The following is a 27768-nucleotide window of genomic DNA, read 5'->3' on the forward strand; positions in this document are numbered from 1 at the left end:
GTAAATGTACTCATAACTTGGAAATGCACTGATACTACTTTGAAATCAGTGACTACTAATCACTTGTATATGGTGTTACATTGGTATCACATTTATTATGATGGTTAATCCTATGTAGGACTTTTACATTATCTCACAGTTTTAGGAGAAACATGCAGCCATACCATTTTCATCCTCGATCTCTGTAGGTCCCTGGAAAATTCGATTGGCCACCTTGACTTTCCCTCCCGGCCCATAATGAGGTCCATCGATCTTGCCGTCCTTACAGAGCTTGGCCAGGATCTGACTGGGCTTCATAGGGTCCCGCCAAACATTGTATCCATGGCTGACATCAATAGATAACAAAGAGGTTATTGATAAAGTAAGTGATAAACAGAATTCTAAATGCAAGACAACATTGTTTTTTTTTTAGATGCCTACGCAATATAATGTGAGACTGTAACATTTCTGTAGAAAAGTAGATTTAGTTAAGAGGTTTTGGGTTTCATATGGTGACATTGTAACTACACCAATAACTAAAACATGTAGAGGATAAAACACATAGATGCTCACACAGAATAGTTGGATGAGATGCCGCAGGTGGCTCTGTATTTGCTGTAGAAACGATTCTCCAAGTCAATCTTTGTCTCTCCGATCAGGTCATCAGTGCCGACCAGGTCCCAGTCGTACACAGACACCGTTAGCATGGACTCCATGGGGAATCTGGCCTCAATGTCAAATGATCTGAGCACAGACAAGTGGAGGATAAACTGAATAAGTCGAGAAGAAAAACTGAGTGCAAATGTGAGGGGGGCAACAGATTCAGGCTTGTTCAGAATAAATTTTGACGGCAAACCGAAACTAAATGAAGAGTAGATTTCTCTGAACTTACTTGCCAAATACAGGATTGAGCTGTTTGGAGATGTAGTTCTCTTTATCCTTGATCTCTGACTTGCCCAGCTTGATGACAACGTATGGATCAGCCTTCCCATTGATATCAGCAGGATGAAGATCTGTAGCCTGAAACAGAACAGAACAAACTCAGAGAAATATGTATTAGTTTCTGTTTATTATGATGTGTTTTAACAACAGTATAGCTTTAAATGATAAAGAGGTCACTCACCCTGACAACATAGACACGGACAAGGACGTTGATTGGATCGTTACGCGGGATGCTCTGGAACATGCCCATACTAGGATCGAATCCTGTCTCTCTTGTGATCTCCTCTGACAGAGGTAGCTTGTACATACATAAGGATCCCTGGATCACAGAAAGAAAACAGGTTTAAATAAAAAAACAAGTGTATTTTTGCTCTATAACCTACTAGCTAGTAGCTAGTGTAGGTTGGAACGTACTTGTTTTTACGCAGTGTTTTCCCACCTTGAATCTGCCAACAATCCTGTCGTCATCCAGAGTGCGTTCGTCGTCATCCCCAGCCTTTCCTCTGTACAAGTTGAAAGTGTGGAGCCAGTCTTCAAAGTTGCCAAACTCACTATCCAGCTCCTTGTCGTACACCTGCATAGGTCAACGACGGATTGAGTTTGTATCTGCGTGTATATTATTGTCTACTGCTGCGAGTATGTGAATGACAATACTCACCATCAGCTCGTCCACTCTTGCTTTAACCGTTCGTTTCTCAGAGCCGTCTGCAGCGTGACCCTTCTTCTTGTCCTTGGAGCTCTTCTTCTCTTTGCTCTTTTCCTTTGTCTTGGAGCCTTTCAGAAGAAGGTCATCAGGTTTTATATCTGATTGGAGGGGTGATTGGAAGTGGAGGTGGACAAAGTAGGGCTGGAGTCATGAAGAGGGGTGGCAGGGTCAAACATGAAAGCTGACAGATGTGTTTATCAGGGAATTAAGTTTCCCTAAACTCATGTTGTAAATGCGGTCAAATGTTGTTTGGAAGAAAGGCACTCCAAGAACCAAAAACATCAGAAACTGTTTACATTTTTCAGAGTAACTTAATTCCACCTGAAAACCTTGTTTTTGGGGACTTCCAGTGATGTAACTTCTCACCTTGGTGCAGTGATGTACAGGTGGACCCTGTGACATCACTGTTGGGTGTGCTTACAGGTGCAAAAAAGTACACTTATGACACTTATGACGCCCATCTAAACCCATCAGGAATGCTTAAATGTAGTTTAAATTTTACAACCATTTCACTATAACTATATAACACTCTAAATCCAACTACTACTAAATACACTATTAAATAATAATGTATGTAGGTTAATTCAGTGAGTCTGATCAGCCAGCTTTCATGTGTATTTCGGAGCTAGGAGGTCATGCTGATGAAGGAAATGGCCATGAATATGATAACGTTTGACTCATGTTCAAAGCGTAGATGAAGGATGAATCTGTGGGAGCAAAGAGACGAAGAGCAGGAAGCACATAACGATATTTCTTCTGCATGCTTAATGCTAAGACTCACATCTCAGACAAAAGCTGTGTCTGAAATCACTCCCTCACTCATCACTACTCCCTTTACAATAAACGCTCTGTACTTTACTCCATAGTGAGTAAGTAAATTGAGATTTTGGACATTTATGAGTCATTGTAATTTTGAGTCATCACTGATGCCGTGTTTCAGGTCCATACTACATACTGATTCTTAGCTGGTTTTTAGTATTTAAAAATGTGTAAAACAAAAAAAAGAAAGTATACTTAAAGCAGTCAGTATGCTGTTGATGGACACTATTTTCCCACAATGCAATGCACAAAGGTAATGGAGAAGGAGTATACTATAATGATTAGTAAGTAGTACATACGGTATAGAATTAGTATGTTGTATGGATTTGGGACACAGCTGTAGTATACAGGTAATGGGCACCACTATTTTCTACTGTGGGAATTTTTAAAGGACAATATACAGAGCATCATTTCCACACTTGGACACTCAAATAAAATGGAGGAAAGTAAATATAGTTAACTACACAGTATAGTAAATAGGGAGTGATTTTAGACTTTCCTATTAGTATAGCTCAAAACAAATTTCTCTCTGCCATCTCAGGCAGTGCAGTTGACAAAACAACATAATTTTCAACAATCTTAAAACAACCGAGTGAAACTAGTCAGGAATTTGTCTACAGTTGCAGAATCCCAACCTAAAATCCAAAAACGGTGACATTTCCCTTAGAAATTTGCGTGCACTGGCAGGCAGCCCGGCTGATTTGGTGAAGTTTAATACCTGCTGCCTCTGCAGCTATCTCCAGGTCCTCTCTCTCCTCCGCCTCTGCCTGAGCCACGTCCTGGGCTCTGAGCGTCTGGAAAACCAGGCAAGAAAATGTTGCCAGAGGGCATTAACAAAAACACGTGTAGATGTAAATATAATATCCTAGAATAGAATAGACAAACCTCCTTCAATGTCTCTATTGAAGCAAAATATTTGGACCACCAGTCCAGCACTCTCTCATTGGTCTCGTCCTCTTCCTCCACTCCACCCTTCTTTTTCTTCTTCTTCTTCTTTTTCTCTTTGTCACTCTCCTCCTCAGTCTGTTGAAACAGTAAAAACACTTAAAGTCATTCTCAGTATCTGCATTTTTATTCACAATGAGGCACCAGTTAACTTCAGCACATATTTTCATTGCCAAATTTCTACAGAAACGATTACTTACCATGTCAACTTTTACAACAGCGTCAGACATCTATGATGGGGGCGTTACATAAAACAACACAATGGTTTATTACACAATGGATGACGCAGGTAGGAATGGCACATGTACAGAGGCAGGTAAAAAGGCTGGACATAAAGCAGTGCTACTATTTACATACATAAACACACATTTTACAATAGAAATTAGAAGGCAATGCTTGACAGTGCATGAACTCAAAGAACATCTTACAGCGTCTAACTTGACAACCGTGTCCATCTTTCGGACGGAAGGGTCTGTGTCCATGTTGACGATGATGTCACCTGCGGGGCGAGAGAGGGTGCGAGAGGAAAGGCTGGGTGAGGAGCGAGGCTGGAAGCCGCCATTGGTAAGGACCATGTAGCCATTCATTAGCTTAGCTGGAGTGAGGGCGAAGTGCAAAGACAGCAGGCGGCAGGAGAGGACAGGACAGCCAAGGACATGCAAGAGAGGAAAAAAAGATAACAGATGGAGAGAGGACACAGGTATGAAAAGTTGGTCAGGGCAGAAAGCAAGCAGAGAAATCAGCTAAGTAAATAAAGAATGAACGCTCATTCTTTAGTGACCAGAGAGCTGACTGACTAGAGACCTGAATCAGAAGTATTTTAATTTAATTCTTAGTTTGTTTTAACCTTGATGTACATGATCCTGTTGTTGTTTAAACCTTCCAGGAGCCTTGTCCATCTGGCATTTCAAAGGTTAAAACAAAGTCTACAACATATTTTCAGCCATGTTTGGTTCCTTCCTGAGACTATTTTGCAGAGCCACCGCCACTGTGTCCGGAGCTTAACGCTGCCCAAGACGATTGTGATAGGTTTAAAGAAAAGCAAACAACCCAGAGCCTTTTTTCCCTGATCCTAGAATGTATATGTTGTGTATAGTAGCCAGATCTTACTCCACAGCAATGTGGAGATAGGTCCGGCAATGCGAGACTAGTCTGAGTGTGAAGTGTATAAATAAAAACCTTTCTTTCTCTAGCAAGGCATTGGAAAACAATAATATGATTGTCACTGGAGAGATGCACCATCCTCGAATGGTCAAGTACAACGCTTGGGTTTATAAAATAAAATGAATAAACTCAAGTATGCATACAAGTAGGAGTTGAGCTAAAGGTAAAGCTGCTTATTGTAATATCTGAAAATGCTAATATTTTAAAGTTGCTAGTTTTTCGAACCTGACAATAGAAACAAAAGACAAAAGGCCCCTAATTAACTACTGAATATGTGTTTGTTTCCCTTAAATAAAAGCAGGAAAAAGGAGGCACTCCAGAACTGAAAAAGTAAAAGAATCTCCGCATGTCTTGACCATTTTGCTGAATTTTATTTCCAGCTAATGGACTGACAAAACTGCGAATGCATTTTGGCTTGAAGCCCTTATCAGAACAAACTCACTAACAAAAATATACGGTAAATATAATCCTGCACTTGATCGTAAGCACCTGCAGTGGCCCAGTTGTTGGAGGTCTTGTCTGGGGTGCTGTAAATGAAACGTCTCAGGCTGGTGACAGCATGGGACCCAACCAAGATGTAACGACCGAATGCCCGGCAGTCCACCACCCGGATGTTGAGAGGGGGGTGGAGGAGTTCATTCTCTGGAAGGTCCTGGGGACAAAATAAAGACATGGAGTTGGGAAAGTGAGGTAAAGGAACAATTTTACAATATTCTTGCAATAAGTTACAATTGTTAAGTTTGTTTTTCAGTTAAGTGAAGACAACCACAAGTTTGATGTTTATTTCAAGAAATTGGATATTTTTGGATCCAAGATCCAACACTGTAATAATCTAAATATCAAATCAACAGCTGTACTTACCACCTCAAACCATTTAACTAGGATGCTGAAGTTGGGGTTTTTCTTGTAGTTCTGGATGAGGACAGACTGCACACCTCTACCTGCACACTCTATGTCCACACGGGGCCGATCCACCTGAGCCAGGTTAATCCTCTTCAGGTCCCTTAAGCCCCAGAACAAAACCTGAACAAGAGAAAAAACAGCAGTTAAAGGAATCTCTAGAAATCGAAAATGGAGCTGGTGGTTAAAATCTCACCTCTATGCGGTAGCGACTCAGGACAGGTCGGATGCCCAACGGCACAGGCAGAATGGGTCCACGCTCTGAGTCTGTCGGCCCTTCAAGGGAAGGGAGATCGGCTATCCCTCCTTGACCAACCTAATAAAGGAGGAGAGTTGGGAAGTAAAAGTGACAGTAACAGGATGCAATGCTTTTGTGTTTTATGTATTGTGGTACAGCATGAGCACCATACCACATTTATTTCCTACATTCGTAATATTTGTATTAAATCTTTATTTTCTTGGTGTAACAACTTTGAGGGAGTGCTGGGAAGGCAGAGGTTAATGTCATGTTGGTAGAGATAAAAGCATTACCAAAGAGTAAGACAAAGTGAGATGAAAAGAGAGAATGCAGAAAAAGAGCACCTTTATTTGAGGAACAGCAAAGTTATGAACAGCGATCAGAGCTCGCCTAATCGCCTCCACATCGAAAGGTATCTGCAGGCAACAGGCGGAGGCACAAGAAGAAAAAGGGAAAATGGATTTTTCACAGGAGAAAGGAGAAAAATGTTAGACTGTAGAAGAGAAGGGAGATACAAATATTTACAGATGTAAGGGCACAGCTAAAGAGCAAGATATGAGAGATATGTTTTGAATGATTGGAAGAGAAAAAGAAACCCTTCTTTTGTTATTTTTTCCATGATCTTTCGTGCATTCTCCATATCATTAAAGGTACCTTGTCGAGATTTTGACCACTAGTAGCGATATGGAGACGTGCTTTTATGAGCGGGTCCTTGCTTTGTGTGTATTGTGCGAGTGTGCACATAAAGCCTCTGCAAACAGTTTTCTACAGCTGGTGGTGTAAACACCAAGAAAGGCAGTGACGGAGGAGACTGCTAAAACATAGATGTAAACATATCACAATAGATATATTTACAATCTTCCTTTTTCATTTCTCCTGTTCTCTTTACTATAACCAAACCAAACTGTAGAGCAGTGACATGCAGTCTCTCATTAAGGAGACAATATGGAGTTGCATGTGTGTGTGTGTGCATGCATATGTAAAAGCTTTTATTCATTTGTGTGTGTTTATGTATTTGTGTGCATGCATATGTTACCTGCAGCAGCTCAAAGGCAGCCAGCAGTTCCCCGGCAGTGCAGTTCCCTCTGTAAATCTGGTAGTACTCCAGCTGGGGTGGGAACCTCGGGGGGCCGTAGTGCTCGTCACACATCTTGATGGTGGGCTTCGCAAATGCCCGACCTATGAATTCTGCCTTGCCCTGAAAACCACATTGTGACAGCAGGCAGTCGAGACAGTCAGGAGACAAGGGAAGGGAGTTAGACACAGGTGCGGGAGGTGTAGTTACCACAGCAGCCACTTGGTGTCACCATTGGTCAAAGTGGCGGAAGGTTACAAAAATGTGGAATTTGAGAAGGAAAGCTCGTAAACAGCTAAACCTGACCTAAGATTACAGTGTTATACAACAAAAAGGGGTGTATCATAGATATCTACATCAGATTTATTTTTATCAACTTTTTTTTTTATGGTTGAGTATTGGGAGGCAGATTTTCCACACTGCACCAATGCTACTACTACAAAAACTAAAGCTCCTGCAGCTACTGCTGTTACACATGGAGAAAGGGGAGATGGAGGCACAGCTAGGTGAACCAAACAATTCATGCTACATCAGGTAACAGCTATTAGAACTTCTAATTCAACACAGTCTCTACGGTACTAATGCTTTCACACTCTATTTAGTCAGCACAGCATGAGCAAGACCAGTGTAAATGTGAAGGACAGGGTCGAGTGAAACCAAGGTGGACAGAGTCAGAACATGAGGGAAGGAGAAGCAAAGCACTTTTAGTGTTATTATCCCAAAATGAATGGAGAGAAGAAAAGAAGCATGTATTCATTCAAATACAGTAGATAGATACAGTAGAACCTACCACAGTGTCCTGGTCAAAGATTTCAATGACAATGATTGGAGGGTCGTCTCTCAGCTCGCTGGCCTCACCGAACAGCTCCACATCATCAAACACCAGCAGCTGGTCCCAGGTAGGACAAAGAGTCTCGCTCAGGACCTGCAGCATACACATATCAACTCAGTTAACTCATACATGATACAAACACTTGTTGAGTTCACACACACAAATGTATATATACATACACACACATTCATGGTCCTACCTCAGTAACCTGGCTGTGTGTGGAGAAGAAGACCCGAGCGAAAGGATCAGAAAGGCCACTGCTGTCTGCAGCAAACAGACTGCGGGCCTGGTACATGTGTGCTCTCAGCTGAAACACCTGCTTCACTGTTGGAGACACACACACACACACACACACACACACACACACACACACACACACACACACACACACACACACACACACACACACACACACACACACACACACACACACACACACACACACACACGCACAGACAAACCCTTATATTGGCAATCTTATATTGTAGTTAGAAAAGTGAACAGCAAAGTAAAAGGGATCAATGGAAATAAAATCTCGACTTCTGAGTGAGTTTGTTTATGTGTTCTGCCTCCAATTGATTTTAGAGTTAAAACTTAATGGTAAATACTTAGAGTTAATAAAAAGTAAAGCTTCTTAAATAATAATTAATTTAAACTTTTATATCCAAGAACTTACTGTTGTAGATGAGGCTGACGGGGGGGACAGAGTGAAGACAGGGGCCCATTTTAGCGGATTTGATCTCTTCAAAACCATTAGGCAGACCACTGAGAAAGTCCTTCCTTTGTTTGTTGAGGCCAAGCCACAGATACAACTCCAGCTTAGCCTGAACTGTCCAGCCTGCAGGGCCAAATCCCTTCTTACCAGGCAGCTGTGGGCACAGATTACAACAGCAGTGGACTGAATAATTATGAACAACTTCATTCAACAAAAATAAGTACACTGTAGAGAAAAATATGGTACTGCTACATATTCTTTGGTATCATTACAGCACCTCAATCATTAAGCATTAAGCAGAAAATGGTGCAACATGGCTCAAACCATAAATATTAAAGGTCCAATATGTAATATTTGTACTGTAATAAATCCAAAAATGACACCAATGCCTCATCAGATATTAAGGAAACATGTTAAACTGAAATACTATCTTTTCTGACAACAATGCTAATTTCAGTATTTTTTCTTTTTGAAATTTACATTCCGTGACAGAATTTATGTTTATGTTTTGATCTGTGTGTTGTTATCAACGGCCCAGTTTGACAGGCAGGCCAGGTTGCCAGATATACCTGTATATAAAAGCAGCAAACAAACGAACAGGATCAACGGAGATAGATTCTACATGACATAAAAAAAAGAAAACAGCATGTTTCTAACAGTTGCGTGACCAGAGACGTAACAACCCCCTGGTAAATATTGGAGATGTATTTGAAAGATGGAGTCAGCTTAGAGCCCAAAAGGACGCAGAGTTGGCTTATTTTCTCCTGAACCGGTAAGCATTAGCTCCACGCTAATTTATCACAGCTACTAGGGATGGGCATTTTTTGTCTATATAGCTAGAGTAACCGAGTTGGTTACTTGCAAAAACAATTGAGACATAGCCAGTAAAGTGATCCCGACTGGTCCTGGCTAACGCTGCCATGCTAACCCTGCTAACTGTTAACGTTACCGGGCAGCCCATGGCTGTTTACAGCGTGTAGCCTCTTCAGCGGCTGGAGCCGACAACGGTGAGTTATTTTAAGCCACGAGAGGGGGGCTGTAAATCGGAAAGAGGGGACTATGAGTTTGCAGTGTGTTTAGCGATTGTTGCCGTAATTCTAAGCCAATGAAGTGTGTTCCGTCGGCAAGGTAGTGGTATTTTTAGCGTTTCGTATTGTAATTCTAAGCCGAGGAAGTGTGCCTGACTGGCGTGTGGAGAGGACAGTGAGGTTGTTGTGTTTTTAGCAGTTCATACTGTAATTTTAAGCCGAAAAAGTGTGTCTGTTAGTTGGTTACAGAGCTCCACGTGAGCACGGGCTTTTATGACTGTCAATATAGCCAGCATCTACCGTTAGCTACTCGGCTGTGCTGTGGAGTAATGTCTGGCTATGTGAGACTAGCATCTAACGTTAGCTACTCCGCTGTGCTGTGGAGTAATGTCTGGCTATGTGAGAAAAGCGTCCAGCTACATTGTTGTGAATGCTGCGGTCTCAGCCTGGCAACCTCCGTGAACTTCGAGTCTGGGAAGGAGGGGGCGGGGGAGACGACTCTCCAGTATTTTGAATTGGTAGTGCAGTAACTATTTTAACCGCTAGCTGCCAGTATTACACACAATATTACATATTGCACCTTTAAGGGGTCACTGATTTCCGACCATCTCTCTCGGCAGCTGTCAAAGATTTACAAGCCTATTCCCCATCCTACTTGTCAATACTATATCCTTTATATTGACTTTTCATCAGTACTTATCTCACAACCGCGTTTTAATGAGACAAGCTAACAGTGTTTGAGCAGGAAGAGATGATTGTACCTTGAGGAAGACAGCTTTGACTTTGCCGCAGTCTTTTCCCGTTTCCTCATCCACTATGGAGTAGAGAATGTCTTTGGAAGGAATCCGGGCATAGGCAATGCGCTTGTTGTTGCTCATCATCCAGATAAAAACATCTGGGATGCTGTGCTGAGGCTGGACAAAAATGGATTGATTGATAGGTGATCAGCACTCTCCTTATTCCAGGTTCTTTTCCCAATAATAACTTACGGTATGTACTTTTACTTAGTGTACAATGTTTATATACTGTGTATGGATTCTTCATTATTATTTCCATGCACTCATTCTGTGTCAGGCCACTTATAAAAGAAGTTCTGTACCTCGTCTGCAAGAAAACGCAGCCTCTGCAGGAAGTTCTGCACCAGCTTGAGTTTGTCTCGGATTGTGTTTTTCTTCACCTGAGTTCGGATCTGCTTGGCCTGCTGGCCCATGCTGTCCTGCAGGACGAGAGATGATGAGTGACTAAGTGAAGCTAATGGAGGGGCACTGCAGGTTTCTTAGCTACATACTCTATACACATCATAGCTGAGGGCCTACTTATTTTCAATTCAACCAACTGCATGAGTAGATTTTCTTGAAATTATAAAAAAAACTGTTTAGTTCCACAATACTTTTGTTTTAAGACTATACAGAACTAACTGACACTAGAACATAGTTTTTTGGTAAAACAAGTTTGTTTTTCCCTGCAATACTTATGCTTTCCATTGCAGTTTTCACATTCCCTCACAAACAGTGGTGTAGTGCAGCTACAGGCAAGTACGCAATATAGCAATTTCTTTTCTTTTTCAGTATGCACATACTTCTCGGGCATATACCTGTTCAAACACTATAAAAATGTATTCCAAAAATGAATTTCCCTGGGTGGCCTTTACAGGGACTCCATACTATTTACTCACTAAGGTGCAGGGATTAGAGACTGAACAGCAGCCATGTAGATTAATCACAGCTTCCATCACATGCCCCTTCCTTCCTTCCTTCTCTATTTGAGAAAAATAAATCATACCATTTCTCTCATGCAGGACTTGAGCCGCTCTCGATCCAGTTTAGTTCGGCCTGCCTGGTTCACATCCTTGTTAGCCAGAGTCACAAACCGACTGGAATTAACCAGAAGATACAGAGGATGAAACATGAAAGTGGCTTGACTCTATACATATTAATACACTCTGTATGATTTATGATTTATATTATTCTATCATTTTCACCATGACTGTGTTTTAGAGTTATCTTAGTGCAGAGAGCTGCTGTCTCCAGCAGTTTCTGGGTTGTTGATGAAGCGTGATGAAGTAGTCTTAAATGTGCATGTTTGAGAAGAGAAACAGCATTAATTGCAAAACCGGCTAGAGAGCTCTATATAGGTCTTACAGCTGTTTTACAGCTTTCAGCTTCAGGAGAAACTCTCTGTATCTGAACTGACCACTGAGACCCAATGTTAGTTTAATACAAGCCAATGACAAATGATTATTATTATTATGTAGCTTGCCTGCAACCGACGCTGAGCTCCTCGAGCACTCCCCTGAGTCTGCGTTCTGGAAAAGCCTTTTCCGTCTTAATGACCTCCTGAACATCATTCAAACCCTCTTCCTGCACGGACACAAAAAATACTGGAGCTTAGGACAAAATAAGTTGTTAGAACTCATAGGTTTCTATTCAAATGCCCCTTATCTACATACACTTACATACAAATACTACTGTCTAATATAGTATACTTAAAGGTGCAGTAGGTAAGACTTATAAAACTTTCTGTCATATTTGCTTAAACTGACTGTATGTTTGAGTAGAACTACATGAAGCAGGTCATTTCCTCTGGCACCATCTACAGCTTGTAGTGCGATTTGCAAAACTCCACAGCTCCCTGTTCAGATGCACCAATCAGGGCCAGGGGGTGTGTCTAACTGCGTGTCAATCACTGCTCATGCAGTTTTGGGCTTTGGCAGAAAGAGGGGAGGGACTGAGAAGTTGTCGATGTTCAAATTTTTTGGCTGTCCTGTCCAGTCCTGGATCTTCACAATCCTACCTACGGCACCTTTAAACAGTAGCTATAGACATACGCACCTTTCAGCTACCAGAACTTTATGTGGACACATGGCTGACGAGACAGAAATGTAACTGTAAGTGATGTAGTTGATAATGTATTTTTGATAAAAAACAATGTAACATTATTTATATCCCTTATATGTCATCACTTCTTTAATTTACTTTGTGATTTGTTTATTATGAGTGATTTGTACTTCCCATCTTTTTAGCAATGCTATCAGCATGTTTGTATTTTGTGTTTGTATGTAGTGTATGTGTGGTTGTACTGCTGCCTGTCTTGGCCAGGACACTCTTGAAAAAAAGATTTTTAATCTCAGTGAGTCTCTTCCTGTTTAAATAAGGTAAAAATAATAATAAAAATAATGGTTTCGGGGATGACAATATTGGTCTGTCTGAAATATCTCAACTGTTGGATGGATTGCCATGAACATTTGTACAGATATTCATGGTCCCCATATGATGAATCCTATTGACTTAAATGATCCCCTGACTGTTCCTGTAGCACCACCATGAGGTTGACTTTTGTGGATCTGAGTGAAATATCTCAACAGCTTTCAGAAGGATTGCCATACATCCATGTCCCGAATAAATTGTAATTACTTTAGTGATCCTCTGACTTTTCACTTAGCTCCATCATCAGGTCAAAATTTGAATTTAAATACTGTACTTCGGTTTGTGCTTAGATACCTGCAAAACTGACATTCCCATCAACCTCAGCTGTACTATGCATCTAGTGCTAATTAATGTTTGCATGCTAACAAGCTTAACAAAGATGGTAAAAACTACATGTACAGGCACTTTTTGCACGGGAAAAAAAGGTATACTGACCAGCTTGTCAGCGATCTTGTCCATCATGTTGGAGTTGTAAAGTCGTCTTCTCTGGTCCTGCCACCAGCTTTTGATGTAGACACATGGCTTCTTTTCAAAGTAGGGAAGATGGAAGTAATTTCTGTAAAGTACAAACAAAATGACTTGGTCCACAGTCTAAAACCCTAAATTGTTACACACTAAACTAAATGTTTACTTCATAACTTGAATGTGTAAAGGATTGTGCAGCTACTCTCCTAACACAGCTAATCCTTGCCAGCAGTTTTCCCCTGGCTGGCGTTCATTGTACTATCTCTGATAATTGTGAAGCACCTAACAATCAGTTCAAAATGCTAGTCTTGGCTTTTGTTACACTGTAATTAAATCAGCAATATATCATAAATTGCTTTTTAAGCATCATTGACCATGCTCCTGTGATCCTTGACCCCTGACCTGTCGGTGATGACGGGCTTCATTGGAGGAGTAGAGGAGACAGAGACCAGGTCCCCGTCCTCGTCTGCCTCGTCCTCACTGGAGTTCTGTATGAGATCGCTCTCCTCTTCTTCATTCTCCCCATCTTTTTTCTTCTTCTTTGCCGACAAAGGCTTGCTTACACCATCTATCTGGTTTCCATAGTTACCTATAAGCGAGCAGAAGATTCTCTCTGTTATATTGTACATGTGTGGAGTGTAGGTCCATATTAACAAGATGAAGAAAAGGTTTATTTACCTATTGTAATTTCAAAACTTATCGCTTTGTCACCGATCTTCCTGTCAATCATGGTGGCCTCCAGGAAGGAACCAAAGAGGAAGAACTCATCTATTTTCCCAGTGGCGCTCTGGTGGAGTGAGAAGGAGAAGCGCAACGAAGGAAATGTGAAACATTTTATTGGACTGAATAGCATTCATTTCATTGTAGAGTCTGGGGAAAAATAACTGCATCTGCTCTTTTCTATAATTTATTACACAGATAAAATCGACCTGCCTCCTCTCTGAATAACTGAGACACTTTATTTATCCATTACATTTGTAGGTGCACTTATTTCCACCACAGTTTCTGCCCTATGATACTCATAATTAATGAATGTGGTTGGTATTAAAATATTAAATATTAATCAATACTTATTATTCTTTAAAAAAGTATTTGCAACCATTCATTACAATGCCACTCAGGTAGTCAATACAAAAAACACATTTTATTTTGTGTTATAGATGACAAATGATGAATAAAACGAATTGGGAGATACATTTTACACAGTTTACAGCATTTCTTTGATTAAGGTAGCAATCTGTCACTCCTTCAAAGCAAAGTACTTGACAACTGGCACGGAGTCATGCTGGCATGAATGACTGAGGTTCCCAGGGGACACGTTTACACCATCAACAGCCAAGAGGTCCAATAGCTGGCAAGCTTTCCCGAAGCAAAGCATCTAATGTTTCTGATTTCCCTGATGAGCAGTTACCTACACATGTGGCAATATGATGGTGGAGTGTAACATCACACTGTTTGTAGTGGGTCAGGAGGTCAGGAGAGTTCTAACAACATGTTGCTCTAATGGATCACAGGTCAGGATAACAGCTTTTCTTTTTTTTAGTTTTCAGTGAAACTGGAGGGACATTTTATGTGAATAAATTTAACAATCTATAAGTTATGAATACTTCCACCACATATAATAATATCCTTAAACAGATACACCAAAAAGACTATCCAAAACCCAGTTAGCTGTGTCTGCAGTCAGGTCTTCTCACCTCTGAGATGTTGGAGACGCCCTCCACTTGCACCTCAGTGGAGCTCATGAGCTCAGGGGAAGTGGTGTCCAGGATCTCCACAGCGATGGAAAGCAGGAGACGGGCTCTGAAGGACACGCCTTCTCCAAGACCATCATTCAGGTCCTGGTGCTCATCCATCAGAGTGTACTGACGGGTGGAACCGTACATGTTGGCCCAAGCTGGACCCAAGGTGGGCAGGAAACCTGGAGAAGGAAATGTGAAGAGAAAATAAATGCCTGTAAGAGTTGACATGATAATCTACAAGAATCCTTTTTCTTTGACAATTCTATTTAAGGTATTTAAAGTATCCACGTTCAGTGCATCAAACACTAGATATTCCCAACCCTGCCCAACAAAGCATAAACAAAATCCAGACAGCGGACAAATCATTAACATATTCGCCTGTGACAGTTTCATAGTCTTTATTGGGGATTAGAGTCCATATATTTATCCAGACCACATACAAATGTTTGATCTGATAACTCAAAAATGTCTGATAAGTCATGATGGAAATCAGTGATCATGCTCACCAATTTTTCTCTATTATTTATAAACATAGGCGGCGCCAGGGAGGGGCTAGGGGGTGCTTTAGCTACCCCTAGGATTGCCATAGCACCCCCTTAGCACCCCCAAGAAATTGCTGTGGTTGATTTATAAATAAATAAAAAATCGTTAATGTGTAAATAGTATAATTTATATTTGAAAAATGAATAAATACATTAAAAAAACAAACCGATTATTTTTAGGCTGAAAAACACAAGTGATCGTATTCGGCCAAAGGGTTTAGCACACATTGAACTTTTGACCTTACTTCCGCAGTAACGTTTTCACACAGAAGAAGAAGAGCTCAATATTTGGAGCCGTTAGGATTAGAGTCTAACGCTAGCAATGGATAGTTTTTTACTCCCTAAACGTCAAGGTGTGGAGACTTTATCAAAACCTGTAAATGAGACTGAGAGATATGGTGAACTTGTCACCAAGCGGGACGAAGAAAAGCGGCCGGAGGAAGGTGACCTGACCGCAGCCGTGATTGCTGCTGAGAATGATTACGTCACCCTGCTGTAAATGACATTAGACCAGGGGATCGCACAGCCAGGCCACAGTGGGTGAGTCAGCTGATAGGGATCCACGCAAGAACTTTACTCTTATCTCTGTCTCGTAGAAGAACATTACAGTGAACATGTGTTTTACAGAAATGTGAATAAATGGATCACCGAATCTAAAGTTATACAGTACATTGGTTTATTTTTAGCCCAGAAAACAAGTTTGCCCTCAGTGGCTTATTTAGATATATTAAGTCACTACAGATATGACTACATTATTTTGACCATATGTGCAAGTGTGAAAACTGTGTGAGGATACATGCGTGTGTGTTTTTATGTGTGTGCTTGGCTATGTGTGGTGTATTTGGCCTGCTATCTTACTCTTCTGAGCCAGTGTATGAGAGCTGCAGTAATGATTGTTTGAACCCGGCTTGTTGGCTGGTATTTGAAATATGTTTGGTGGGCTAATCAGAGTTCTATGGTGCTGTTGTATCGGCAACTTTAAATCAATCTCTCTCGTTCGCTCGCTTAGTAAACCGCGGCGGAGGTGGGTGGGCATTTGCACAAGTGTGTGTAATGTTAGACTATTTGGGTCAAGGGAAAGTCAAAATTTCAGAGCACCCTCACTGAAACGTCCAGCAACCCCAAGCACCAGCAAAAGAACATCTCTGGCGCCGCCACTGTTTATAAAGATAAACTCCAGCCACCTTGTGTGGGCTTTACCCAGGAAACACCTGCTGGAGTTTCCCACCTAACCGTATGACGCAGTTTGATAATTCCTTATGCAACTCATTCAGAAAATTCTTTATAGTGGATCTTGTAATTTGGTTTAATATATGCTAATGTATGTATTGATTGCAAGTCAATTTGAATGTCTTCCACTAAAGCTATTAGCAAAGGGTCAGGTGGGTCATGGTTTGACTCACAGCACAGCTAATTACCACATACAGTAAAATATGAACTTGTTAATATTGACTAATTAATGTACCTGACAGCTAATCAATGCTAATGAGACAAATGTGTTCACCTACCTTTGTCACCTTCATTTGATATCTTGCGTAGATCAACAAAGTGGGTTCCTATGGCGACGTCGTTGACCTTATCCGAGTCTCGTATCTGGACCTTCATGCGTTTGCAGAGTGGAGGGAAGAGCTCAGTGAACACGACCTGCTCGTTCCAGATCGGTTCATAACTGCTCTTCTGGACTGAAGTCTTCCCCTGGAGACACATGGAGGAGTCAAATACTCAAGTATACGGTATAAAGTAACAATGTTCTAGTCATTACACAGAAGTATAGTAGCTGCCACTGTTGTTTTATTATTATTAACTTTAAAGGAGCTTATCTAGTTCATAGACTACTTCTGACCAGCACTATTAAAACCACAGTGTATTCAAGTGGAGCAATAATCGTCCCATGGAGAGTAATAACACCATTAAAAACTAGCAAAGAATAAAAGATTGCAGGATGTAGAGGAAGTTACTTTCTGCCCAGCAAACTGCACTTGAACATAGGGGTCCACCAGGTCTCGGTTCTCTCCTATGAAGGCCTTCTTCACATTAGCCATGATACTGGTGTTCATTTTAGGAAGCCCTTCAGCACGGTAGATCTTCACATAAAACCTCGCCCACTGCCTCTCTACTGGGATGCCGTCCGGTAGCAGGAGGTTCCTGGAAACAAACAGCAGCACAAAAACCCATTCAGAGACAGGATTGTGGAGTTATTGATTACCTTTAAGCAAATGTACAACTTGTGGAATAAGCTTTCCCAACATACTGGGGTGATTGTTAAACATGTTTTTGAGAATGTCCAGTAATCTTCGCAAGTATAACATAGTTGTATTACAGTATATAAGGCTATTTAGTATTATTATATTATTATTTACCACCTTATGTTGAAGTTGTCAATTATTTTAATATTTTTTTAACTATGACTTTTTATACTTTAAGACATACTCTAAAAGAAATATTTGATATGAAGAAAATTACACAAAAAACACTGTTAAAACGTCCATGTTATGGAATAATTTGCACATACACTGTAATATTTGCTATACCACCTTCCACTAGTAAAATTTAAATTTAGTTGGCCACAGTGTTCCTCCAAATTCCATTCAATCTGAAACACATCATCAGTAACAGCTTATTACCCCTCTATGTCATCTTCATCGGTCTCGTTGGCCTTGTGTGGGGTCTTGATGTTGTCACCTTTCCCAACCACAGCGATGTCACACTTTACATATCCTTTACACCCCGCTGTTATGTCTTCAGGATCAGATAGGATGGCCCACTTGTGGTAAAACTGATGTTCTAAGGTGGATGTCAATTGATTTGTTAATAACTAACAGCTTTTATTAAGTACAGTTTAACTTCAAAATGAACAAATTACTAAATGTATTTTCATTTTCAAATAGACTATGCATGTATGGTTGGATCAGTTATTAGATTGTAATTTACCAGGCTGAGAGTAAACAGTGCCCACATCCATCTTGAAGGTTCCCACCAATGTCCCACTTCGAAGAAGATTTTTAGAGTGAATAACCTACGCAGACAGAATGCAGCATGAGATATTAAAACAAAGAGCAAACTCTAAAAGATTCCCTATTGAATTGGAGACGGCAATTAAAAATTCAAAAATGAGAGTGTTATGGGGAAACAGATGGCTATGAACTTTATGTTCAACAAAGGGGCTGCATAATTACAAACTAACAAACAAATTTAGATTAAACATAACCAGTTACTTATTTATACATACCAAAGGGCAGTGATATATACTCCTTTCTGCCCCATGGAGTATTAAGGAGTTACAGTATATTATCTTTAAAACATTCAATTCGTCATCATTAAAACATAGAATTATGCAGCAAAGTCCTCTAAAATTGAACCTAAAGTGTAAGTACTGTATGAAATTTCAATAATGTAATGTTCACAACCCATTTACCAAAATGGGGGGAAAAATGGGGAGGTAACAGTTTGTTTAGCGGTACTGCAGTGTGTACTTTTGGGGTACAGATTACTTACGGAGAGCTTGATAATCTTGTCAAACATGACATCAGGAGGGACGTGGAAGTCAAAGACAAAATACTGCAGAGAGTAGAGGAAAAAAAGGCTTGCCCATTAAAATGTATTCCCTTATACTACTGGATAACACATTCATCTTACAGACTTGACGTGGGAATAAAATGTGCCAGGCAACTTTGAAGTTCAGAAGATATCAGTGCAGAGTTCATCTAAGGGAACTGAGGGAATGAACAGAAACATCATACAGTCTCAGGAGATCATGCTCATCAGCTTATATTGTAGCCACATCACAGATCTAGCCCCTCAAGCTTTCAGTTCTGAACAGGCAAAGATGAGTGGCTTGAAAAAAAAATGGCTGATTTAAAGTTCTGTCATACCTTTTCTGTAGGTGTCTTCAGCTGTCAATGTATTGGTACTGCAGTTTACAAAACTCAGATTTGTCTCATGAGATCACTTTGCAGTTCCTCTTTTTTAATGCTCGTGATTTTTTTTTGACAATAGAGACAAAGAAAAACACAGGGCACTTGTTCTCTCACAGCAAGGACAACCACACTCTACAGAACTTTACATCATTGACTTTGCTGCAGGCCACATCCCAACCATGGACCTATTATCAGACAATGCCACACCCTCCTGTGTCACTCACAATTGCATCTTTACCTGTGGTATTTTGCAGGTTATTCATAACTCCACATTTGTGCTGTTATAATTAAATATGCATACTAAATGAAAAAGTAAGCAGAGTGACAAGGGTGATGAAATGGGGTGAGATTATATTTATCATGATGATGTAGTTTTTGCAATAATATAGTATAGTGTAGTTTCCCACTGCAGTTGATTCCAGATGATTATTCTTGAGAAATGTGAAGCTATCTGAAACAGCACAGACTCTGAACAAACTGGTGGGTCTGAATACGAGGAGAGAAAGCATGAAGGACTATTATCTTGAGTTTGTCTGTCAACAGGGGATATTCAGACAAACAAGGAATCAATAGCAGACAAACTACCAACAATTAATACCAAGAGAGATTCTCTGTTGTTCAGAAACACTCAGAGATGGCAGACCATCAATAAGAGCCCTGACAGCCTCTATACAGCATTTTACTTTGTGCATGTTCCTAGAAATCTGATTGGTTGCAGAACAGGAAAACGGTATCAACTGATGTCATGTTGAGAAACACCTGCTCTAACAATGTAAATGGATGTTATAAGATGCATTTACTGTATAACCACACAATTATCTTGGTTATGGTCTTATCTTATACAACCTAGGTTTTTGCAATACATTTGTTTATTCACATTAACAAATACTACTAAAAGCATGCACTATTTATTGTGATTACTCTCTGAGTATATTTTATGTATTTATTTATTGGCATTAGTTAACACATCTGGTGTTGTTATGTTGCATAGGAGGGACAAAGTGAAGCTGAAATTCAGAGGTAAAAATGAAGTTAGTATATATTACATAAAAAGGTGACTATTGCCTTCTTGCAGTGTGAATTTTTGAAGCCGAAAAGGTCTAACCTCATTGTAGTACGGGCAGTTGGTGGACTCCTTCATAGATGTGTACTTCTTGTCGTCTCCAATCTCCACGCACACAACAGGGTCCATGTTGAGGCCTATCAGCTGCCGGGCCTCGATCACTGTGATGTTGATCTGATGGTAGACATTAGCACATTGGATATGACACTGAAAGCTAAAACAAGCTGACTTTCATCCAACAGTGAGTTAACCGGCAGAAACACTATGCAGTAATTACCCTGAGGACAATTCAAAGGCAAACTAATGATTCTGATTTCAGACAGTGAGGGCTTCTGCCAGATTACACTTTCTCAGCCTGTGTTTACTCGTACATTTCCCCCAGCTAAATTATTGTGCCATTTGATGGACAAACTAGATCTGCAATAAGTTTCTACATCCAAGTAATATATCCCTCTGGTTTAATTAGTCGTAAGATAATGAAGAGGAACAGAGAGAGAAAGATAAAAAGATTAAAAAAAAATTTCAGACTGGTAAACAAACAGTTTTATGAATTATAAATATATTATTTCATGAATACATTTAATGCATTCATGTCGTTAAATAAAAAAAGGCCAAGAAAATAGGACATGGGCCAGCATTCAAGGCCTGTTACACTGTGTCCACAATTATTCCTTTCCTCCTTTTACTTTGGTTGTGGTAAATTATTTATTGTGGTAGCCACAGCAAGCAAACAGCCATGAGTATAAAAAAAAAGATGGGTGAGGCTATTTGCACCCCTGGTACAATTAGCAGTGTATGCTATTTGCACCCCTGGTACAATTAGCAGTATGCTATTTGTACCCTGGTGCAATTAGAAGTGTATGCTATTTGCACCCCTGGTACAATTAGAAGTGTATGCTATTTGCACCCCTGGTACAATTAGCAGTGTATGCTATTTGCACCCTGGTGCAATTAGAAGTGCAATTCGTACCCTGGTGCAATTAGAAATGAATGCTATTAGTACCCCGCCGGTGCACACAGCAATGCGTTCTATTAATACCCCGTCTGGTACAAATATCAATGTATGCTATTTGCACCCCTGTGCATTTACAGTACCTTGGCATATATGTACACACAGTTATCCATACTAGCCTACTCATGTATTACACCTTTTTGGAATATTATCGCCCTGACATTCTTACCCTAACCATAACCAATCCCACTCCTCTTGCCTAAACCTAACCAACCCAACCAGAGCAGGCATATTCATGAGTCTTCCCCTACCACCCTGTTTGCGGGTCCTGACTTGCGCAATTGTGTGCAAATTATCCAATCCAAAAAAATGAGATTATCACACAGGGGAATTGAACTCCAAACTCCCATACCAAAGGTAAGCATACTAACCACTAACCCAGCAGTTCTTTCTCAAAGTTAAACAACTGTTTACCACTTGGTTTCTTCAAGCCTCGATTGCTAGGTAACCATACTGTATACAAAAAAATAGGTACTAACTATCAAACTAACGGTTGTATGCTTTCACTGAAGACAGAAAGCGCAACTGTAGTATCCATTTTCCGCTAGAAATTCAATTGTTATAAACTTTAGAGACAAAACTTTCCTAATATGCCAGTTTCTGCGGTCATGGAAGATGAACGTCCGCCATGATTTCGGTGCACGCGAGCAATGTTTTTTTGTTGTTACGTCACAGGGTGTAAATAGCTCAGCTGTGTGGCCGAGGCTATTCGTACCGGGGGTGCAAATAGACACTCCGAAAAAGGATACCCCTGCATCGCACACAAATACAGATATATATATGAGAGTGGTATCTAACTCTCAGCAAGAAAACAAAGATGTGTATTTCCCAAAATGACGAACAATTTTTCTTCAAATGGTACCTCAATCAGGCACAATGTGGGATGATTATTATTTTTTAACAGCATAATTTGCATTAACATGGAAGCTGTACTTCTTACTCCCTTCCAACTACCCTGCCAGTTATAGTGTAGATCAAAATCACACACAATAAAACATCACATTTTTTAAAATGCCTCAGGAGAAGTAGACATCAGTGCAGAGGACAATGCACAAACAAATCAATGAACCTGCACACAGTTGTATGTGCAGATATTCAGGTAGAAATGCATATATAGTATGTTCATGCACACACACACACACACACACCCACACACACACACACACACACACACACACACACACACACACACACACACACACACACACACACACACACACACACACACACACACACACACACACACACACACACACACACACACCTGATAATCCACTGGGCGTCCAGAGCTCGGCTCCATCTTGATATCTGGCTTTGACCTGAAGATAAACAACACAATCGGTGATTGCATTCTCCTGTGTTCCAACAGAGAAACACTGAGGTGGCACATGATGATCACAAACTCAATTCTAGAGATGTACGGTAGAGACTGAGACCATTGTGTGTTTGAATGTATTTCTCTACCGTGTGTATGCAAGCATGTCTCAGTGTTTAAAACAAAAATGAGACCTTTTATTGGAGACGTTGGTGGTGACAGCGGTGACAGAGGCCAGAGAGATTGTGTCTGGGTCCAGTGCTCCAGCAAGACGCATGGCCTTCCTGTCCAGGTCCTCCATGTCCAGGACCGCTGGCTCATCTGAATAACAATGGCACAAGGGTGACATCACCAGAAGCAACCAAAAATGTATTGTTGGTAGGACCACAGCACTAACTACTACTACTACGACACTGAGATCATGTTTCTATGAAAGTTGTGGGGAGTTAACATTATACAATTTAAAACAAATAGGCTGATTCTACTACTTTTTAATTCCTGGCTATTTCCCTAAATATTGTCACTTGTTGTCTACATGTACTAACAACTTAAGATATTTGCTTCAACATTTACTTTCCCTCTAGCTAACTTGCAAGATTTGGATAAAAATAAACAAAAAACGTGAATCATTAATTTTGGGCCTTATCTTGTATCTTGAGTGATATTTTACCTCCTCTCTTGTGATCGTCCTTAGAGCTCTTGATCTTGCCAAGCTTCATGGCTGAGAAAACTCCCTTCCCTGCTCTGGTGGAGGAAATAAAGACAGATGGGAGGAGAAAGGAGAGGGAATTTATAACATGAAAGCAATCTTTCTCATACTTGTCTCATTAAGTTCACTCTCCATGAGTAGACTCAAAGACCCACAGGAGAAATTGATTAACATTAGTACTGAACTGAATTGAGCAGAAAACCCCATGACCCACTTGTGCACATAATCAAAATGCAACCCAACACCATAATGTATATCATGGACATCTTTGTAACTCGGTTAGACATTTAACTCCAGTGGATGTAATCCCCTTCCAACCCTGCTCCCTCACCAATTCTCCAGACCCTCAATCACAAAACAAGAGTATCTGGTGTCTCCACATTGATATTATCTGGATCACATGACACCACAACAACAAAGAGCTTGCGATGTCATCAGCGGGACGACAAATGAGGGGCCTTAATAATTAAAAATGAGTGTGACCGTCCAGTATGCTGCGGATATGGATAGATGTCAGGAAATTAATGAATAGGAAGGTTTTCCTTTTGTTTCTTCAAGCATTCAGAGTTGAATGTATCAGAGTTCAATTTCTGCTTTGATCTTTCCCCCGTTATTCTAGAGGCATCCTTCCACCTCATTTCATGGAATATGAAAACTGGATGGTTTTACAACTCATTTGAGTGCCAAGAATGATTTACATGTAAAACCATGTAGGCACATGGATGGGAATAAAAAGAAAGACAGAGGAATCACTCATCAAAATAAAGATAAGAAGCTTTTCCAGTCAAATCAAATCAAGCCCAATCACACTTGAAAATGTGCTCCTTGGATTATCAGCCATGTCTACAGTATGACACAAACCACAGTTTGACCAGTGTATTTCCAGATTAAGTGCAAATGTATTGGATTATCAGTGCATGCATGAACAAAGAAAACAACTTTGAATATTATCTGTTAAAAGCTGAAACAATTAAATAATTACATTTTTTAAAGTAATTTAAAAAGTCACATTGGACTCAACATTTTATAGACTAGACAATTAAATAAACTAATTGGAAAAACAATTTACTGATAATTCAATTACTGTGAGGTGCACCCATGGTTAATTCTAAAATCAGCTGTTCCAGTAATCCAGTTCACCTCCTCGTCTCATTCAATCTATAATTCAACAACAAGATACCAAAAATAAAAGACACGCACATAAAATGTGTTTCATACATACCACATGAAAGACACCACTGATCCTACTCAACTCCACAGAGAGCTGAGATTACCATAAATCAGCCCCAACAAAATTCCTCCCCGAGCTTCCTTCTATTTTGAACTATGTTTTTCCATATTCTTCTTCACCTGTCAGGTGCATATCCTCCAGACCAGTCAGGCAAGATAGGAGTTGGCCAGATGAGTGAATGATGCAGGAGAGAGGAGGGGAGGGAGAGAGGGAGGGAGAAAAAGGTACATGGCTGAAGACACAGAGAGAGGAGGTAGTCTTCTTTGTCAAAGTCAGCCACTTTGTACACCAAACATTCCTTCCTAAAACGTTTTTAGCACTATAACAATGCCATGCTACTCCCGCCTTTGTTTCTGAGAGAAATTAACCACACAAGGTCACAGTTACGTCAGGAAAACATAAATATAGGTTGTCGTATGAGCAATTGTAGGCAGAAGGCCAAGAAGTTATAGCAGGTAAAGACAGTGATCTGCTGCGTCTCTGCCAGCAGTAAGGAGTGCATCTTCTGCATAATAACAGTGATTTTCAACCAAAAGAGAGGAGACTCATAAGAAAATTCTGGAAGAAAAACTAATTGAGCTATCAAATATATTTACTTACTTGTCTTTTGCTATCTTCACTCCCTTTTCCTTTCCTTTGCTGAGCCAAGTTAAGAATGAATACAACAAGGCCAACAAAAGAGACCAATGCTTTAAGTAGGAGGCCACATCGGAGTTTAAAATGAGATGTACCTTAAACGTTTTTCAACTCATCCCTCCATCCCGATTTAATGACAAAATGTAGCCTTCAAAGATATCAGTGAGAAGGCAAATAAAGTTCACTAGTGGGGTTTCCAATTAGACTAATGGAAATATGCAAATTCACAATTTGCAGGTAAAACTCCCAAAATGTCAAACTTTAAAAGAACATACAGAGAGACGTTGACTTGTCTGAGAAGTTGAAGTAGAGAATTGAAGAGGCCGTTATAACTATTATTTTCTCTTTCCTTTTTTTCCTTTGATCTGAAATAAAGACCATTAATGCATGAGTGACTGTAAACTGCAACATCTAAGCACTGCACATCAACCAAACGGCAGACAAAAGCCAGCTATTGCATATTTAAAATGTTAAGAACTCAGGCAACATATGCATGTGTGCTTAAAGCTGAAAATGAACTGTACTGTATGGCTGGGTGTGCAATACTCAATAATACATAAGATCATGAATAAAAGACCTCATTACATGTGTAAACTACAGCAAAGATGAATGATCTAACTGAAGCAGAATTACTCCCAAGGTTATTCGCCAGTACCTGGCGGCTTGATTTTCATCTCCTCCATAAAACAGGGGTTTCAAACTGTGCATGAAAGATTTTTTCTCACAGTTATGAAATAATCTTTAATGTATATGCCAAGGAGTGGGGTAAGGAGCAGAGGATGAATGTGTAAATTGCAGTTAAACTCCAAAGACCTGGCTTTGAACTTGCTGTAGACGGTCAAACATGTCTGTATGTGTAAAGAAGTGGTAAATATGCACTTTGATAAGAGGTTACTGTTCTGCCACCATCAGTTTTTGCTACAGCAGCAACCATGGATGCATAATAAATACTGTATACAGTGTTGGAGGCGGAGCCCCATTCAGTTGCTCAGTCACAATGTCAGAACAAAAGAATGGGAAGAACACGAAAACCTCTCGTTATTCTGACTCGGGAATAGTCGCTCATTATTCCAAGATGGTGACCCCACTGCTAGCCTGGCCACATCATTTAAAGAGCCTAAATTATCTACTTTTACATATTTTACTTTTACGGTAAAAACTTCAATAGCAAACCCCTCTATTGGGAGTGTGTGTAGGTGGCTGCATACGTGCACCTGCACATATAGTGAGGGCTTAAGAGTTACTTTGAATTATATGCTCAATGTTGTTAAATTGTTTAATGTGTTTTATTTATACCCAGAACGTCTTTCTAAATGTGTATGGTCAAAGTTGTGACAATGTTTTTTCACTTGTCTTTTATCCTTTTGCATGTTTTCATGTGGAAGATAAAAAATAACCTGCCAGCGATCAACAATTCATTGACATATACTGTCTGTACGTTCTGCTCTGGGTGCTCTGCTGAATGGAGCTCAGTGAGATCCTAACATCCTACACACACCTGGTTCTTTCTCTCTCACAGACATAAATTGGATGCACATATTTCGGTGCTTCCAGGATCCGCTGGACTGGAGCCAGACAAAGATCGGTGCTACCTGATATCACAGTTGGATGAAACTCTCACTAAAGCCCAACTCTCCATTCTGAAACCTTATTGAATGCTCTGCAGTCCTCTCTTTCTCTCTCTTTCTCTCTCTCTCTCTCTCTCTCTCTCTCTCTCTCTCGCTCTCTCAATACTTTCTTTCCTTGGCAGATTTCTTCCTCTGCTGCTCACAGCATCATGTAATATTTTTCAATCGTTCCACTTTGACTGTAGTGATACCTCTACTTCTATGTGGCAACAATAGATAAAATGGAACATCAACATTATTTATCCCAGTTGGCTTCTCTTCTTGAAACTTTATGTGTTGCTGCTTCATTTGCCTACAAGAAAGGTAATTGTTACAGTAATTGATATTCTTTGCCTGTGATCTTGCAAAATTCACATAGTTAGAAGCTAATGCAAGTTTAATGCCCTCCAACCTTAAAAGTGCTTTGAGCCTATCATGGTTTACCCAGTGCAAACAAAACATAAAAAATGGGATTTGGACTCATTTTGTGTGCACTTATCTGTAGAATAAACACACTTCCACCCTCATTTACTGTGTGTTTGTGTGAATGATACATCATTTACACAATGCAGACTGAGAAGAAAAAAGAAGAAGAATAATGGTGGAAAGAAAATGAAGGGGAAGGACAACAACCATTTTCTATGAACACCCAGTACTTTTTAAATTTTAATATTCACTCCAAATAGCACTCTTGCATTTTTTACTCTGTTATTGCATCAACTGGGCTGGTTAAAAATACACTTTCAGTCAGACTACTCTGAAGGCTTTAAGAGACAAAGAGTTTTTCGCTTTTTTCTCTCGACATGCCTGCTGACTTCTTAGGGATTCCAAAGACATTTCCTTTTATATAATCTTATAAATAATGATTTCTAATTAAAACATCAGATCCTTATTCCTGTCTGGGACAAACACACACGCAGGTGATACAGAAACTGGGATTTACCCCAAGAGGCATGTCTTCATGTCGTCATCGTCTGCTC

At 40.2% G+C, this 27768-nt stretch overlaps 1 protein-coding gene across 1 annotated transcript in view; it reads right to left on the reverse strand.

Moving 5' to 3' along the window:
• Positions 1 to 27768, reverse strand: part of otofa (otoferlin a) — a 77931-nt gene that overhangs the window by 6881 nt on the left and 43282 nt on the right. Inside the window, exons 6-39 of the mRNA XM_028605119.1 lie at positions 23276 to 23349; positions 22800 to 22926; positions 22555 to 22609; positions 20321 to 20452; positions 18794 to 18856; positions 18230 to 18314; positions 17923 to 18082; positions 17257 to 17443; positions 16807 to 16993; positions 14712 to 14935; positions 13693 to 13801; positions 13417 to 13603; positions 12985 to 13105; positions 11603 to 11703; positions 11126 to 11216; positions 10443 to 10559; positions 10105 to 10257; positions 8277 to 8469; positions 7800 to 7924; positions 7559 to 7693; positions 6730 to 6891; positions 5652 to 5771; positions 5417 to 5578; positions 5045 to 5207; positions 3820 to 3890; positions 3592 to 3621; positions 3332 to 3469; positions 3165 to 3240; positions 1580 to 1725; positions 1361 to 1495; positions 1103 to 1240; positions 872 to 999; positions 553 to 723; positions 165 to 325 (exon numbers count right to left, since the gene is read on the reverse strand). Coding sequence (XP_028460920.1) covers positions 165 to 325; positions 553 to 723; positions 872 to 999; positions 1103 to 1240; positions 1361 to 1495; positions 1580 to 1725; positions 3165 to 3240; positions 3332 to 3469; positions 3592 to 3621; positions 3820 to 3890; positions 5045 to 5207; positions 5417 to 5578; positions 5652 to 5771; positions 6730 to 6891; positions 7559 to 7693; positions 7800 to 7924; positions 8277 to 8469; positions 10105 to 10257; positions 10443 to 10559; positions 11126 to 11216; positions 11603 to 11703; positions 12985 to 13105; positions 13417 to 13603; positions 13693 to 13801; positions 14712 to 14935; positions 16807 to 16993; positions 17257 to 17443; positions 17923 to 18082; positions 18230 to 18314; positions 18794 to 18856; positions 20321 to 20452; positions 22555 to 22609; positions 22800 to 22926; positions 23276 to 23349 — 4427 coding nt within the window. The remainder of the gene's footprint in view (positions 1 to 164; positions 326 to 552; positions 724 to 871; positions 1000 to 1102; positions 1241 to 1360; positions 1496 to 1579; positions 1726 to 3164; positions 3241 to 3331; positions 3470 to 3591; positions 3622 to 3819; positions 3891 to 5044; positions 5208 to 5416; positions 5579 to 5651; positions 5772 to 6729; positions 6892 to 7558; positions 7694 to 7799; positions 7925 to 8276; positions 8470 to 10104; positions 10258 to 10442; positions 10560 to 11125; positions 11217 to 11602; positions 11704 to 12984; positions 13106 to 13416; positions 13604 to 13692; positions 13802 to 14711; positions 14936 to 16806; positions 16994 to 17256; positions 17444 to 17922; positions 18083 to 18229; positions 18315 to 18793; positions 18857 to 20320; positions 20453 to 22554; positions 22610 to 22799; positions 22927 to 23275; positions 23350 to 27768) is intronic.

Source organism: Perca flavescens, chromosome 18 (genome assembly GCF_004354835.1).
Source record: "Perca flavescens isolate YP-PL-M2 chromosome 18, PFLA_1.0, whole genome shotgun sequence".
NCBI classification, from domain to species: Eukaryota; Metazoa; Chordata; class Actinopteri; order Perciformes; family Percidae; genus Perca; species Perca flavescens.